The sequence below is a fragment of the Falco rusticolus genome, chromosome 7, assembly GCF_015220075.1.
Source record: "Falco rusticolus isolate bFalRus1 chromosome 7, bFalRus1.pri, whole genome shotgun sequence".
NCBI classification, from domain to species: Eukaryota; Metazoa; Chordata; class Aves; order Falconiformes; family Falconidae; genus Falco; species Falco rusticolus.
Genome location: NC_051193.1, coordinates 42,438,531 through 42,456,053, shown reverse-complemented (window position 1 = coordinate 42,456,053; position 17,523 = coordinate 42,438,531). Strand labels below are relative to the sequence as shown.

Here is a 17,523-nt window from a genome sequence, read left to right as displayed (position 1 = left end):
ATACATATTTTTTGATTAAAATACTTTTTCATTTTGACAACTGTAATAAGATGAAAAAGAATTATTTTGCCTGAAGTAACCAAAATTCCTTTAAATAAAACAGTATTAAAGCAGTCAAGATAGGCGTTAAGTTTAATGCCTGGGTTTTCATTGTTCTGGCTGAAAAATGCGATTATGGCAAATAAATAAAAAACCACAATTGGCTCTAGCCTCCCAGATTGTGCTATCCATGAGAACTTCAGTGTATCTTGCTTCATATATATATGCACTACAAAGGAAAAAGTTTACAGCAGCGTATAGTTTCCACGGTATCAGCTATAAAGTAAGGATGTGAACGCAATTCAAAGCATGACAGTCACATCTGTGTATTGAAATAAGACTATTTCAAAATGAATGAAGATTTGACTTCAAAGTAAGTCCAGTCCATCATTTTTGTTCCGACACAATTAAATTGATGGGTCGAGGGATTTTTGTTGTTTCTAGTTCTAGCACTGTTAAAGATGTGAGATTTCAATAGTTGCTACAAAACTGACAAATACTTTTAAGTCCTCAGGAGTAGCCGCGTCTATTTCAAATCATCTTCCTGATGTAACAGAAGTTCCTATCGTTTTGTTTTCTCAAGTGCTTAGCGTGTTATAGAATGGTAATTCAGTAAAATAAAGCAATCAGTACCAGTCTTGCTAACACCACTACTGTATAAATTAAAAGACTACCTGGCATTCTCCACTGCAGTAGATGAGGACACAAGTTTTTCTTCCAAAATCAGAATTTTCTTTCTTAGCTTGACCTCTCTGTCTTCTGCAGCTAAAGCTTCTCGTGTGTAGGAGTCTTCCATTTCTAAAAGGTGATTACGTAACCTCTCCAGTTCCTGATTTAGGCGTTGCTCTTTCTCACGCAAATGCTGTACCTATGTAGAACATAACTTAAGTTGTTCATATTAAATTATTTTTATGAAAGGTGATAAACACAAAACATGTCCCTTGAAGCACACTGCTTTTTACAAGTGATTGTTACCAAAAATAATCCACAAAATATTACAGACAGAATTTCTTACTCTTTTTCTTTTACTTCTTGTGACTGTAAATTATTTTGTGGCATACCTCGCCCTGAAGGGCACTGCTCTCCATTTGCTTCTGTTTGAGTGCTACCATGACTTGGTCTCTCTCTTGCTGAAAAGTAACGGCCTTTTCCTGCATTGACTTAACTTCACTTAACAGTTGATTCAATTCTCCTGTGTTGCCCTGTTGAAGACACAAACAAGCATTTCAAACATGGCAAATAGTTTTGCCAAAGGAGACAGTCTTTGCCCACAAGTGCATGAAGACAATAACCGATATAACAAGGAAAAGAGCAGGACACCAATGGCCCTACAACACAGAAAAACATTCAAGGAAAATATTATTTTGAAGTTATTTTACCCACATGTTACAAGATGAAGTAAGACTTACTGCTAAAAGACACTATACAGATGCATTGTCTTAACTGACTGCTGAAGTGAACAAATAAATACGTACCTATCTTTAGATGAGAGATGCAACATGTACATTGTGTATCAAACACTTGTATACTTGAAAACTTGTTTTCCCCAGTGTTTGGAATTTATTTTCTGTGTTACCTGTTTATTACGTCATGCACATGTAAGGCATCAGCCTAGGTAGGTCAACTCGTCTGAACTTAAGACAACTAAACACATGAAGAAATCTTTAAAAACAAACCATAACATGACTTCACTCTCAAAGATTAGCCTTCAGTGAATCACAGCTATGTCCATCCCATATTCAGATGTCTAATTTCAATGAATAATGTTTCCATTTACATGCAATTTACTACAACTTAGCATATAAAGAAGTGTTAGTATGTCAGTTACACAGAACTCACATGTACATGTATCTGAAACTTTTCAGCGTACTCTTTGTGTTGTTTTGAAAGCAGTTACTTTTGTTATTTTGGATAAAAGTAAATGAATCTTTTTCTCACTAATACTTATAAGCTTCAACTACTTGTTTTTATTAATCACACTGAATATAGCAAAACCCTTTTTGCAGTAGAACCCTAAACCTGCAGGCAAACCTTCCCTCTCTATGTCATGTAACCTTCTGACACACACACAAAATGCAAAATTGTTTGAATGCTATTTTCCCTAGTTCCTCATAGCAAACACAAAGTATAACAGCAACTTCTTCAATTTGTGCAAAAAATATGTCCAGACAAATGTTTCGTGCTTGTGAAACTGAAAGCCTAAGCCACCAGTGACCGAAAGCATGCAGGCCAAAGATGTGCCATACAGAACCTAGCCAGACAATGCAGATTTCCATGAGTTAGAATAAAAAATGCCCAACATAGTAAGAGAGTGAATTTGTAAAATATTAGTATGCTTTATACAGGCAAGGCTGATGAACTTAAGTCCCAATGGTAATTCAAAGCTATTTTTCATAACATAACTGTACTTTGAGACAATGATATCTCTCATCATAGTTCTACAGTATAAACATGTTCTACAGTTCTGAACATGTATCTTAAGTCAAACTTCTCAAAAAAAAAAATTAATCCTAGTTTTTCACACATATTTCAAAGTTGAGACATCCAAATGATAAATTTAAGATGACACATATTGTTAAATGTAATTAATATTTTGCTTTTCCAAATAAATTACATTGCAGATTTAGTTGGTAGTTTGAAAACACTTCAAAGACACATGAGGTGGTGAAACACTGGCACAGGCTGCCCAGAGCAGCTGTGGATGCCCCATCCCTGGAAGTGCTCAAGGCCAGGCTGGATGGGGCTTTGAGCAACCTGGTCTAGTGGAAGGTGTCCCTGCCCACAGCAGGTGGTTGGAACTAGATGATTTTTAAGGTTCCTTTTAACGCCAAACCACTCTATAATTCTATGATTTTTTTATTGTACTTATAGCAGAGGAAAAAAAATTAATGCCAAGTTACTTAGGAATGGTTTGCATAAATACTCGTCTCTAATAATGGGCAATGCTCGTAACCTTCAGAAAATGAAAAGGGATGCTAAAGGCAACAGGGAGAACAACAGTGTGCACGGTGCAGGGACACCTGTAAGAGAAGGTTGAACAATGGCAACCAGAACGACCAAGACAAAGAGAACAGGGACCTCGACAGTACAGAGGGAAAATAAGAAAGTTATCTGTTTGGAAAAGACTACCCAGTAGGACGTATTCACCTTCAGAGCCCAGAAAGCAAAGCAAAAATATCTATATTCTGCTGTCAAGTGTTTGTCAAAACTGCAGGAAGACTTTTGCAATGTACTTAACACCTATTTCTCAAAGACAAGTGGCAATTCACACATTATTTCCTTTACTCCAGCAGTAGCAATTCATACAACACGCTGTTGACTTGTGTATCAATGACTCCATTTAATTCTTTGCTCTTAAAAAACTCTTCTTCAAATTACACACATGATAATTAATAAGCCACTGCAATTTTTCTCTGAACATACGTTTGAAAAAGGGATATTTTTCCATATGTCAAATTGAAGAGCAGAAACCATTTATTTAACTTGTCCAATCTTTCGCTCTTTTTTTTTTTTTTCTCCAGTGGAGTTTCTCCAGCCGTAAAAGCAAGATACATTAACTCATTCATCTCATAGGGATGTTATGAAGCCATCATATCTGAATGGCAAACATCAGAGGAAAGCACATTGGTAAATTAGTCCTGCTGGCCCACTCTGCAGAAAAGTTTGAGCACCATACAGTAAAAATAATATAGGGTACTTAACAAATAACAAGGCCAAAGCAAAATATTAAGTAGCTGTACAGTACATGAGCAATCTCCAAATAAATGAAAAATGTATTTTATGGCTGTGCAATTAACAAATAACATTGTAAACCACTCACCTGCTGACTTCTAATTTCTTAACTTTGCAGGGGGAGGGCTGTTGTGGTAGTGTAATGCAGTAAGGTGTCAAACAGATTTCAGGCAAACACTTGATGACTACATAAGCATAAAAATGCATTACCATGTGACTAATTTTGAAAGATATTAATAAATATGAATGCACATACCTGTTCTTTTTCTTTCAACAGCTTTTCAAAAGCAAGAGCTTTTTCCTTCATTGAGTGTGACTCAAACTCTTTCTCTTTTAGCATCATTGAAAACTGCATATTAGTTTCCTGAAGTGCTCGGAATTCTGTTTCTTTTTCCCTACACTTTGCAACTATTTTTTCATTTTCTTCTTTCAGTTTTCGAATATCCATTTCTAAAATTAGATTTCTTTCTTTAAGATTAGTCACAGCTTGCTTCAAAAGCTCATTTTCATTTTCTTTGTTACTAAGATTTTCACTCACAGAAAGTAACTGATCACTTTTAGATTTAATTAATATGTCTTTTTCTCTAAGTGATTTCTGCAAGACATCATGTTTTTCTTTGATCTGCCTCATCTCTGACTCAGTCCCTTCTTGACTCTTTCGTTCAATCTCTGATGCTGTAGCCACAGAATCTGATAATCGTTGATTGTTTTCCTGAAGAGTCCTAATAGTTGAATCTTTTTCTTGCAACTTACTTTTCAATCGTTCCAACTCATTTTGAAGGAGTTTAGACTCATCACTGAGTACTTCAGGAGCACTGTACTGAATGCCTGAAAGCTGTGAAACGGTGGAAGCTGCTGCCACAGATGGTGTTACCAAGTCAAGTTTGCTCAGGAGAAGATCTTTGGTGTTATAAAGCTGTCCTATGCTGTGTTGAACTTGTGCTAATTCCTGACTAAAACTTTTCAGCTTTTTCTCATTCTGTTCATAACTCTGAATCAAGCCATTATAATCTACCTGCAACTTTGAATTACTATCACTTTCAATTGAAATTTGTGCTTGAAGCTTCTGTAACTCTTCTTGGAGGTGAGCTGACTCATGCTGCATGTTCTGAACTGTGGTTATTACCTGTTGCTTCCACTCTTCCATTTTCTTCACTTGCTGTTTTAGTTTATCGCGTTCTTGTAGAAGTTCCTCAAACTGGTTACTGTTAACACCTCCTGACCCATTATCAGTACCTATACTGGATGTCTGCAAGACAGTCAGTAAGGTTTGGCATTTTTGACTTAGAGCATCTATTTCAATATCTTTTTCTCTAATAATACGGGATAAATTCTGAATAGTTTCTCTAGACATTTCTTGACTGCTATTTTCAGATCTATTAGACAACTTTTGAATTTCTCCTTGCAACCTTACCAAAGCTGCTTCTTTAGCAGCAACTATATCCATGATATTATGATACTCTGTTTTTAACTGACTGTTTTCTCTTGTCTTTTCACTTAGTACTGCTAGTACTTGTTCTCTTTCCATAACATAAGCTTGCAGCTGCTGTTGAAGACAAAGAACATCCTGCCTATATGGAGCTGAGGAAACTCGAGCATTCAGAGCTTGTATTTCTAAATCCTTCTCTTGAATGATCCGAGTAAGCTTGCCAACCTCATCCTTGGACAACTGATCAATTTGCTGACTTAAAGAAACATTCTTTTCATTTAGAAGCTTAATCTCCATTTCCCTTTCTTTGATACCTTTTACTAGTCTTTCAATTTCAGCTTTAGATAAGTCATGTTTTTCATTTCCATTTTCTCCATTAAGAGTCTGAACTTTGGTTTCCTGAAAAAGATCAGAGGAATAAGTCTGAATAATCTGTCTCTCTTTGTGCAACTGAGTTTTAATTTGTTCAATTGTTTTCTGCAAGTTCTTAATTTCCTCATCTTTCTCTAAAGAAAGTCTTTCATGTGTGACATTCATTTGTTCACACTGAAATCTAGACTCATCTATTTCCTTTCTTTGTTCCTGCAAAGACTGCTGAAGTTGCACTGTTGTTTGATTCTGATCTTCTATTGTTTTTTTGTGAACTTCTATTTCTTCTTCAAGACTATTCTTTATCACTTTTAACTGTGTTACCTCACTTTCAAGTTCAATAATAATATCTAGAGTTTTAGGCTCAACCACAGGTGTAGATCTACTTTGCTGATCCTTAAGGCGTTCAATTTCTTCTTTCAAATGATTATTTTCTTCCTTCATGATTGCAAGGCTTCTGTCTTTTTCCTCCAAGTTGTGTTTTAAGACATCCTGCTTTTTTGAAACTTTCATATATTCCTCAAGTTCCTGCTTCACCTGTAAGGCTTGATTTTTAAATTTTTCAATGAATACCTCTTTTTCTTTTATGAGTTCTGTCAACTGCTTTTGTCCTCCTAAGGTAGTAGTCAACATCTCTTTTGTTTCTTGATGGTCAGTTTCCATCTGCTCAATGCTCCTTTTAAGTTCAGCGATCTTAAAGTCCTTCTCTTGATTGAGTTTAACTAGGCGCTCATGTTCAAGCTGCAATGCAGTTGTATCCATACTACGTGCATTTGATAATTCCTCAATAGTTTGTTTATACTTATGTGCTTGTTCCAAAAGCCTCTTCTCTGTCTGGTTTAATTCATTCTCTAACTGTCTTTTTTCCATTTTCAAAGCCTCCACAACAGTATCTTTTTCCAAGTAAACTTTGTTTTTCTCAGAAATGGCATCACTTAACTCCTGTTTTAGTTCTTCAACAGCTGCTATCAGCTTTCCATTTTCTGTTCTAAGATCAGACAGAGATTTCTCTAAGTCTTCATTTAGTTGTTTATTTTCTGAAATGTCATTCTGTAGTTTTGCAATTTCTACTTCTCTTTCCTTCAGAATCAGATCTTGACAAGCATAGTTAGATTCCTTATTATGTTTTTCTGTTAACTTGCTCAAGGATACAGAAAGTTCTTCTTCTCTTTCTTTTAGTCTCTGTTGCAATTCTTCGATTTCTTTTTCATTATGCAAATTACACTCCTGGGCTTTCTTTAATTGTTCCTCAAAATCTTTAATATTATCTTGAAGCTGCTGCTTGTTTAGATGCAAATCATTAAGTTCACATGAACACTGGCTTAGTTTTTCTTTCTGACTATTTAACTCCTTAATAGTTTCCATCTTCTCTATTTCTAATTCTGATACTTTCTTCCTTTCAAATTCTAAGTCAAATTTCAGCTGTTTGACGACACTATCATTTTCCATGTGTTGTTTCGAGAGCTGCTCTTTCAGTGTAATCATATGCTGAAATGAACACAAAAAAGTATTCATTAGGAGAGGAGAACCAGCTGAACTATGTGTTTCATTCATTTGTATCCTCTGAACAACAAAAAACAGAAGTAAGCGAGAGGAAAAAAAAAAGTTTCCTAGTTGCCAACGTAAGCTGGCAGGTAGCATCAGTCAATACTAAATTAATGAAAACTGAGTATCAATAAGGGACAGATTACATTTCACAAAAAACAAGAATACCATCTCCCATCAAAAGAACCCTAACTATCTAAATAAAGGAACAAAGAGAGAACTACCTAAGAAAAAGAATTGTCAGAATTTGTCAGGGCAGCGGGAATGGGTATGCAGCAAACATCCACTACTTAGAAACAGGATGGGACTATATTTAAAATAACAAATAACGGAAGAGAACGCATATCTGTATATTCTATTTTCAATTTCTTGTTTGACCTTATTTTTAATTGCACTTCCTGGGATTAATTTCATAGGAAAACAATTTAAATGTTCAATTGCATAAAGTAAACCAACAATGAAGACATACGGGTTGCAACTATATGTTGACATGTCAAACACAACAGTGACAAGAAGGTATCATTCCATTTTGATTGTATGTAATCAGCGACCTTTTTTACTCCACAAATGCTTATAGTATAAAGAACTTCTAATAAAGTAACTTAATTATTCAGCACAATTAAAAATAACGAAAGGAAAAGAAAAAAATCATTCATGTTATGCATAGTCAGAGGTCACACTATTAGCAGGATAAAAACCATCAAAAGTCTTGCAAGGAAAAATCAAGTAGTATTTAACTGGACTTCAGAAAGTAACATTCATTATGCATAGCTCACATGCCATATTATTTCTTTGTCCACCACAAGTGGGTTCCTTGCACTTCAGAATTTTGCATTGAGACAGTAGATATGGAAAAACACTGGTTCCAACATCCTTTTTAAGGCTCAGAGGATAACTTGTACTTCCCTGCTATCTACGTTCAAAGGTCAACTTAAAAGAGAAAACACACATGCACAAAAATGTAAACATTTGTTTTAGCAGTTCAAAAATTAGTTGCAATATTTATTACCTGAGTAGCTTCTTGATTCTGCTTGTCTAGTTCTTCCAGCTCCACTATCAGTGTTTCTCTTTCAGCAATGCTTTCATTTAATTCACTTTCTTTCCTTTCCAAATCTTGTCTTAACTGACTTAATTCTGAATTCTGATCCTCAGTATACACAGAAAGAACATTCTTATGTTGTGCACTTGTCAGTTCCTTTTCAAGTCCCTCCTTAAGTTAAAAAAATAATTGTAAGTATTAGATTTTATCTTGCTGAAATTTATAAACTTTTTAGATTTGAAATGGTTTCTTTCCCCCCCTGAACAATTAAAAGCAAAGCATGCATTTTTATTTCAGAATCTCTAAGCTTACATAAATATTATCCTAGTTAGAAATTCTTCATTGTAAATAATTTGTCTCTACCATTGATGCATACACATTTATTTTCTCATCATAAAGTTTAGGAGCGCAATTTACAAATTTTTACACAAAAAGCCATGACCTGACAAGCTTATATCCACCTCTGATGTATGGATCCCCAGCTGAGATAAACAATTATGCCTCCAAGAGACACCCCAAACGTAGCATGCTGCATGGTGAGACAGGAGGTTTCAATCAAGGACACATGAATAACATCCTTATGAGAAGTCCCATGGGAACTCTTTGAATGCATGTGAAACACAGAAGTTCAGGGATGAAAATCACCACTGGATACAAAGTAAACTCAGCCAAATCTCTCAAGCCTGAGTTGATAAAGGACTAAGTCAATCCTGACAAAAACTAAAGGTGCGTTCCAGAGAAACTATGTTCCACTGCTTAACTTCATCAGTAAGATGGAATGCAGGAAGTGTCAAAACTGAACCGTGGAAAGCAGAAGAGGTGAAAAATCACAAATTTTAGAGAATGTATTATTAGTACTTTAAAAACAAACACTACAGCAGCCTAAGTAACAGTGGGATAGGTGGAACTCCACTAGTTTTCTTTAACAGAGTACGCTTTGGAGTTTTGCAAGTCAAAATCTATTGTTTCTATTAGTTCCACAGGTAATTATTTATTTAATCTACACTTTTTTCCTTGATTATAAGGTTATTTATGTAGAAGTCTGAATGCTCCAAAAAACATACTGCCAGAATGTGTATTTTCCATCAGTTACTGTTGTTAAGAACTTTTTTGTTGGTTTAATTTAGAAATTATGTTACCTGTTTTAAACTTGAAAGTCTTGCTAGTTCATTTTCTGCTTCTACAAAGGCAAACATAAAAATACATAATATTACTACTTTCCAAATAACAACAAAACCAAATAATTCTCCCACCTCATCCCAACAGAACTCTGTTGCTCAGAAGAGAACAGTTTTACAGTATTTTGTGACTATAAGCATCAGTGCCGTAAAAGTTTAAAATGCACCATCCACCACCACCACAAAGTACAGCATTACCTTTATAACTGAGTCCACGCTATGAGGACTTTGGCACCACAGCATATCAGTTATGCAATATTAAAAGACTTTCTACATACAGATACACTTCTTGAACAGGTACATTTCAGTGTTTCTTTGAAAAGGTATTAGCGAAAGACTACCTTTACACAAAATAAGTGTACTTTTAGAATTTAAACAAACAACTTCTATTGAAGCTTATTCACTTTTAAAGAAAACCTTCTCAATCAGTTGGCAGACATTAATACTTATGTAATCATAAACCCCTACGATAACAATGCTAGTCCTAGTTGTGCTTCCTTTTCTGCTTAGCCTTACTGTAATGGATAACCCTTTTCTAACACAGCAACTTTTAAACGGTATGTACTTTCATATTCAGTTCCAAATTCTTAAAATAAACTCTGAGCTTTAAAAGTGAAAACCTGTGAGTATATACTAAAAATTTAAACAAATAAATAAAATCTATATAATAAAATAAATAATAAAATCTTCGTACCCAACAGTGCTTGCTGCAGTCTGACAATGTCTTCTGGTAGTGATGTCTTCAATTGGAGTTTCTTCTCCTGTTCTTTCAGGAGAGCATCTCGCTCTGCAACAGAACTCTGAAGCATACTGAAGTCGGATTTAAGATTTTCATATTCTTGCATTATTTGCATTTTTTCTACCTTTGCCAATTCTTGCTCTTTCAAAAGAATTTTGCTTTCTTCTTTGGCAGAAGACAATTTGTGATTTAATCTTCTTATTTCATCCTCTAGGTCCTTTACAATCTGTAACTCTTCTACTTTTCCTCTTTCTAGACTCTGCGCATTTTTTTTCTGTTGACTAATTTTAGAGTCATCCATGGCATCAGCACTCACACCATCTAAAACGCAAAAGATGATTTGCACTATTAACCAAACCCAGCACTGCAGATCTTTTGCTTAAAAGTCTCTTCTTCCACCTCTTCTTCTGACAGAGGAAGACAGTCTAAACCAAAGAGATGATCATCATCAACAGAAAGCTTACTTAAATAGAATTGGCATTTGAAGCAGTGCTAAACATATTACTGGTTTCATAAGCAGCTTTTCAAATTTTTTTAAAGAAATGAATTCCCTATCAGTACTACCTTAGAAACTAAGAGGGTGTGAAAGTATTTCCCTTCTTTCCAAGAAGAAAATTAATCCCTCTTTCCAAAAGGAGTGCATGCATTCTTTAGAAGTCCAAGTTTTAACAGATAATAAAATAGTGGTTTACAGGCAAACCTCACATATTTATGCAAAGAAGCCCCTAAAGGAAGCCTAACTGACGTGACCGTTTTTATGGAATATGAAATACCCACAAGACAATGAAAAGCTCCTTGTGAGAACTACTGAGCTTCTCCCACAATCTACAGCCACAGACTAAGTAAAGTGTGATCCTCATGGCAGCTTTTGAGCTTTTGTCAAGTAACCCAACTGGCAAACAGTCCTTCACACCAAAATTATTTTTGTGCTGAGATTTTCTTATCTTCAGCTTTGCATGTCTTGTCCACACCTATATTCCATGCAAGTTAAAAAAACAGAAAGTGTAGAATTTAGAGCACAACGTTTTTATGTCTAGAAAATGACCCTCTAGACTGATACACATCAGAAGCTGAAATGCTATTGCTCCAGTGTTCAAGCCAGCCACAGCGAATATGAGATACTAGAACATGCACGTATGTTAAACATGCAAATAAACTAAAGTTGAAATTCAAATTCCTAAACATCATGTATTCGTTATCTATTACACTGTTACATACATATTTGATGCTTTAACCAAAATGGACTGTATATTAACATACTGTTATAAAGACCTTGCTGTAACTGATTCTCAAGTTCTTCAATTCGCTCTTCGTATTCTCTCAGCTCTTCTCGGTGTCGACGACTTAATTCTACTAGCTTTTGCCTGTGTGCATCCTGCAGCACTGAAAGTTCATGTTGATGTTCATCTATTTCTTGACTTAAATTCTGTTTGAGCTCCTAAAAATACCATCAGAGAAACAGAACGGTAAAACACAGTATAGAAGCTTAAGAAAGAAAAAATATAAAAGGAAGAAAAAAGTATTCTCTACTGAAATTAAAGGATTTCTCAGAGAAGAGGTCAAGCTTCTCAGCTTTTGATGGTTTGGATTTTTAAAAAAAATGTTAAAAGACATTCCTTTAAAAAATATGTTTACACCAGCAGTACGCTCTATACAACAGCAAATATTAAACCAACGTAGAGAGACTACAAGTCTTTCATAGGAACTGGATACACCAGGACATATTTCTAGTGACTTCCAAGGACAACATGCAAATCTGTATTTTGCATCTTCAATGAAAAAAGGCAAGATGTTTCTAAGAGGGGAGAAGAAATTATTTTGTGTATCTGAAATTCAGTCTCCTAAGTCATCAACAGGTTCTGAAAGCTATTTGACCTCATAAATATTGTCATTCTTTCAAGCTGACTTACTATATTTGTCAAATCATACAAATACCCCTTCCTCAGTATAACTGTTTTGAAATATTGTACTGCTGACTGAAATGTTGCTGTGGTATTACAAGCCCATATGCATTTTTAATAGAGAAAAATGTAAATGCTAGTGTAGTAAATACTTGAACTACATTCATAAGTCATGTGACCATATAGAAAACCATCAAGAATAAAGTGTTAAGAGAAGAGTAGTTTGTCAAAATTGTCCTCTTACCTTAACAATATTTTGCAGTTTGCATATCTCACTTTGTTCAGCATCATTTGTCCTTTGCACTTTGGAAGACTGAGAAAAGAAAAATCACAAATCCATGTGAAAATTGTGGTAAATATGTGTATTTTTCATGGAAGTGCTTCCTCTATTGATATTCAAAAGTAGAAAAAAACAAAGCTAATGTGAAGCAAAACGTAAATCTATGGTAATTTTGATTTTAAATAAAGACATTTTAATTTTCCATAGATTTTTTTATTATTGCTTGCAAATGTGTAAAGATTGGGGGTGGAGGGTGTTAACTGCACCTAGTCAGACAACAGGGTTGCTTAATTTTACTTGAGTATTTCCACTCGGGAAAAGTATACCTCTGAAATCAAGCTATAGCTTGAAAAACGATGACTCACATCAAGAACAGCTTGATTATACTCTTTCTTGTCTCAGCACACCATGAATTACAACTGACACATCAAGGACTGAGAGAAGAGTAAGCACAAACAGTATGCAAGTATCCAGCTATCACTTGAGCACTATTGCCAATAAATAATCAGTATCACAGCCAGGAAGAAGAAAAGTTTTCTGAAAGGCTGCACAAAAATGAAGGCTGCAGTAGTATTCTAGGCAAATGTTTATGAAATCCTTGTCCTACTTTGACAAGTCATGCATAAAAGTATCACAAAAAAGTATGTGGAAGTTAGTCACTGAATGTGTCCCCAGTCATGTGACAGCAAGAAAATGACTATAAAAGATCATTAGGTTTCAGCTTTTCCATCAAATCATGGTGCCTCTAGAAATTGTACAGCATGAACTTTCAAAAGATCCACTCCAAAAATACAAAATGCAATGAAAACACTAATTTGGAAGGGGGGAGGGGAGGGTAAGATATAGGGGAACCGCTCACCAGTGCAATCTGCTTCCAGTGGTCAACCTCAGATTCAAGCCTAGAAACTTCATTGGACAATCTGTTTATTTCTTGCTGTGACCAGATTATATCTCCAAAATCCATGTCATCTCCTTCAAAACATGAGGAAGGCCTGACCGCTGGAACATAGGAAGCTGATGCAGCAGCTGGTGGCAAAACACCAACTCCTGACTGTGCTGACTGAGCAGCCGTCTGTACTTTCTGCAGTTGTTCCTGTAGTGCATTCTGCCTAGCTTTTAGATGGCTGATTTCCACCTGAATATACAAAATAAAATTCATTGTTTCAATGAGAAAATCAAAATACACCCTACCTCACCAAGTGTGAGCCAACCAAACTGGCCCCCTGCACAAATTACTGATCACTTTCACTGAAGAGAGAAGGAAAAAAGCCCAATCACCCTCTTAAGGGAGAGAAGCAGTTTTAGCTGGTGTTTTACAAAGTATCTCACACAAGGACACATATTAAAAGTTTTAACAGTTTTCAGTTAAGTAAAAGTATTTGCAGATTTTTTTCAGCAGCCAACAGCACCTAAGTACTATAGCAAGATTCAGGCTAACAGGTTATTAAAAGAAATTAAATATTTAAAGAGGGTATTCAGATATGAAAATTAAGCAATATATGATGCTCTCACAGTTACTGATATTACATTTGATTTCTTTCAGACTTTACAACTCAACATATTGAAAATTCACATATTTACAATAAACTGAAATTAGCTGCATGCTACTTTCTCACAACAACTGTTTATTTAATAAGTAGAATTTGATACATATCAAAATTCTGCTTCCTCTAGTTCCTACATGCATTTACAAATTAAAGCAGAAATAAAAACTCTTTTGTGTTATTCTAAGCATACTGGCAACTTTCTTCTTTTAAAAGGCTATGAAATCTCATGTTACATAACAGGTTATAAAGCTAGTATTTCCATCCAAAGGGACACTTCTCAAATCACGAAAGCTACTTCTGTTCCCTTTAACTGTTAATGTTAAGATAAATAATTATATCTACAGACAATATATAACTGCTTCAAATGAGAATTTGCTGCCATTGTCTTCCTTAAAGATAACTGAATCAGAAATACAAAGCCATTTACGTGTTCTTTCTCACGGTGATTCCAGAAACAACAGAAATTCCAATGTATGCATGACATTCTCGAGGAGTTTTCTCTTGTCTCAATTATCTCCTGGCAACTCTGCTTGTATTACATGACTCAATGAAATATATGTCTTTATCTCCCCAGTGTCTATATTAACAAACCAAGAAACCATAACCATGACCAGTGCTTCCACTGAAAAGCAGAGATACTATAACGAAGAGATTAAACAGCTTAATACATAGGTTATTAGACATACTCAAATATCTTACTCTGTATCCTACCTCTTTCTGTTGAAGTTGATTACGGTACTCTACAGATAACTGCTTTATTTGAAGTTCTGATGCTTCATGTTTTTCTTCTAAATCACTACAAAGTTTTTTCAGTCTCTCATTCTAGCAAAAATGAGAGATAAATGTTGGTGAATTCAGAATAGTTCTTACAGAATTAGAAAAGCTTAAGTCTGCTGAACAGTAAAGAAATCAACTAAATTGTACAGATTTCTCATGTTATTTCACTCAAAACAGACAGTAAAAGTAACTTCTAAGTGTGGATCCAAAATCACGTTTACGTCCAAGCTTTCCATTTTTATATGGCATGGACTCTAGCTCACTTTCAGAAAAAGGTTTGTGCTGAGCAGAGGTAAATGCCCACGAAGAAAAAATTCAGGGCTGAATTGCACCGTAGCATGATCCACAAGTGGAATTTAAGGACAGCCATAGATGGGAGCCAAAATCCATATGGTCAAATATTCTCTCTCTGGCATCGCCAATAGCAGACAGCAAGAATCTAGAAAAAGGACAAGCAGGAGCAGGAACAGTTACTTCCCCAAAATCCTACCTTAACTTCCCAATGCTCTTGAGGGCTGAAGACATACATGAAAGTTGTTGGTTTAAAGCCATAAATAAAGTCACAAGACCAACTAGTCCTTTGTAAAAGCACTTGTAAAAGTAAATAAAGTCACTTTTCACAAGGGCACATGGGATTTGTAAGCAGTTTTGGAAGAGCATCAGCATCCATAGCTATGCCAAAGTGACCATACAGCAGGGCAACACAGAGAACTGCACCAGAGAACATGCACACTCTGTACTCTGAAGCTTGTTGCAAAAAACACCCTGTCCAGCTAAGTGGGCACTCTCAATCTTTGTTTTTATACGAAATGCTATAAACAAACTCTTCAGCAGCTAAAATTTATGAACACTTAAAAGATTTTTGCATTTGCAAGTTTTTCAGATCCAAGTATATTGCTGCAGTCCAAGTGCACATGATCAGTCAGAACAGTTACAGGATGCAGCAGTAACCAAAAGATGGAAACCCACACCACATGCACACTCCAATAAACAAATGTGCCCCCATGTGATAGCAGTTTGTCTCACACACACACACAAAAGCAGCACCGTATTTTAACACCACTGTCAACTCTTATTTCTAGATTTACCCAAGGACAAGCAAGTACAGTATTTCACCTTTACAAGAAACAAATTACAGTAGAGTTCCAAAATGTCTTACTTCAAACTTTTGTGCTGCATTAATACTTTCTATTTCTCTGAGTCTAGAATTGGACACATGGAGTTCTGTTGCTGCATCTGAAAGAAAGTGAAAATTTTGTTTTTGTTAAACTACTTTTAATCTGTTAAGTAGACATCAGTTAAGACCACAGTTATTAACATGCATCTTACTTCAGATTGCTTTAAGGTTCATTCCTAGGTAAATATTGAAAGCTGCTTTTATCAGAACGCTGCCAGAATTATTTTTCAGACCGGAAGGTCTTTCTGAACCTAATTTAGTTCTCTCTTATCTAGGCTTTAAGTCAGATCACAAAACCAACTGAAAAGTACAGATTTAAGCTTTAAAATTAAGGAAACTAAAAGATTTCAATTTATTATTTGACGTCACTGAATCTGTTTTTCATTTAGGAGTTTGCCCCTGACATGACAGTTGTATGTTTCTCAGTAATCTCCCATGAAGTTTCAAAACAAGAATTAGTTTGATATAATACACACAACGACTAACTTTCAGAAAAAAAATCCAAACCTGAACCCAACAAAACCCACAAAATAACCCACACAACAAAACACCAACTCTTCCCCCACATAAAAGCACAACCCCCCCATGAGACTCACTGTCAATTTACAAAGGTGATGCAATCTACCATACCAGTTTATCTAATATGAAAAGCACATAATTCTGTCCCTGGATACTCTTTCTTTAATGATCAACCTTCATCAAACAGGCTACATTTACTTCCCCTGTGTCCCACTTCCAAAAGATAGAAATACCCCATTTCATGTTATTAAGAGAAGTCATCCTGAATTGACTATAACAACCTTGACAATTTTTTCAAAATTTGAAATACATATAGTTTTCAAGTAAATACTGCATTTCATAATTTCCCAAGTGCTGTTTAAAACTGATGCAGCTCAAGTGCTGCAGAGGCAACAATGTACCCACGAAAACTGCTAAACTGAAGATGTTAAAGTCAATAATCCACAAACACCATCTTCAGTTCAGATGGCAGTCAAAGCTGCAAATGTAAGAGGTAATATTTACAATTAGGAAACATTAGAAAATTAGAGAATTTAAAAATGGGAATTTAAGGAACTGCTTCAAAAGCATTTCTTTGGCTACAGAGTATATAAAGGTCTTTACAGGAGTACTTTGATGCCACTAGATTTTTACACCCTCAAAGACAGTAACCCATAAAAATGTACTACTATGAAATTTCTAGGAAACAGAAGTTTTTCACAGCATTATCTTGCAGTAAAGTACACCTGGAACTAACTACTGAACATCAGCACATCTCTTGGGCACAAACTGAAGCACAAATGCATGAACTGGATTCTCAATTTAGCTTTTAAAAAAGGCAAGACAAACACATTAGATGACCACACAGTTTAGCAGCATAAAACAAGTTTCCAGGCTAAACTGATTTTGGAATTTAAAGGAATTCTAAGCAAGTCTTTCAGAAAAGTGAAAAAAAGATAACTTCACAGTCCTCAGAATAAATTTCTCTCTTCCAAGCATTGTTGTACCTGTCTACCAAAAAACCCATCCATGTGAGACCAGTAGTATCAGCTTGCCAACAAGATGCATACAATACTGTCACAATGCTTCATAGGTGTGAAGTTGCAAACAATGTAAATTGTTTAATTTCACATTTGAGTATTCAGAAGTCTTATTGTTAAGAATAGCAATCACAAAGAACAACTGTTATGAGAATGCACATTTTTTTTCAAGAACTTAGTTTCACAATGGTAAAAATATTAGTGGTAATTGTTTTACTAGAAAATTCAAATGT

The 17,523-nt window shown here is 35.2% G+C and overlaps 1 protein-coding gene across 2 annotated transcripts in view; it reads right to left on the bottom strand.

The window, feature by feature from the left end:
• The window catches only part of TRIP11 (thyroid hormone receptor interactor 11), a 35,742-nt gene that overhangs the window by 14,987 nt on the left and 3,232 nt on the right, over positions 1-17,523 (bottom strand). The window contains exons 2-12 of one of the 2 annotated variants that reach the window (XM_037394117.1): positions 15,735-15,811; positions 14,510-14,620; positions 13,111-13,386; positions 12,216-12,284; positions 11,331-11,508; positions 10,026-10,391; positions 9,293-9,333; positions 8,124-8,324; positions 4,028-7,057; positions 1,101-1,241; positions 714-907 (exon numbers count right to left, since the gene is read on the bottom strand). In XM_037394117.1, coding sequence (XP_037250014.1) covers positions 714-907; positions 1,101-1,241; positions 4,028-7,057; positions 8,124-8,324; positions 9,293-9,333; positions 10,026-10,391; positions 11,331-11,508; positions 12,216-12,284; positions 13,111-13,386; positions 14,510-14,620; positions 15,735-15,811 — 4,684 coding nt within the window. The remainder of the gene's footprint in view (positions 1-713; positions 908-1,100; positions 1,242-4,027; positions 7,058-8,123; positions 8,325-9,292; positions 9,334-10,025; positions 10,392-11,330; positions 11,509-12,215; positions 12,285-13,110; positions 13,387-14,509; positions 14,621-15,734; positions 15,812-17,523) is intronic. The other variant, XM_037394118.1, reaches the window with a different exon arrangement.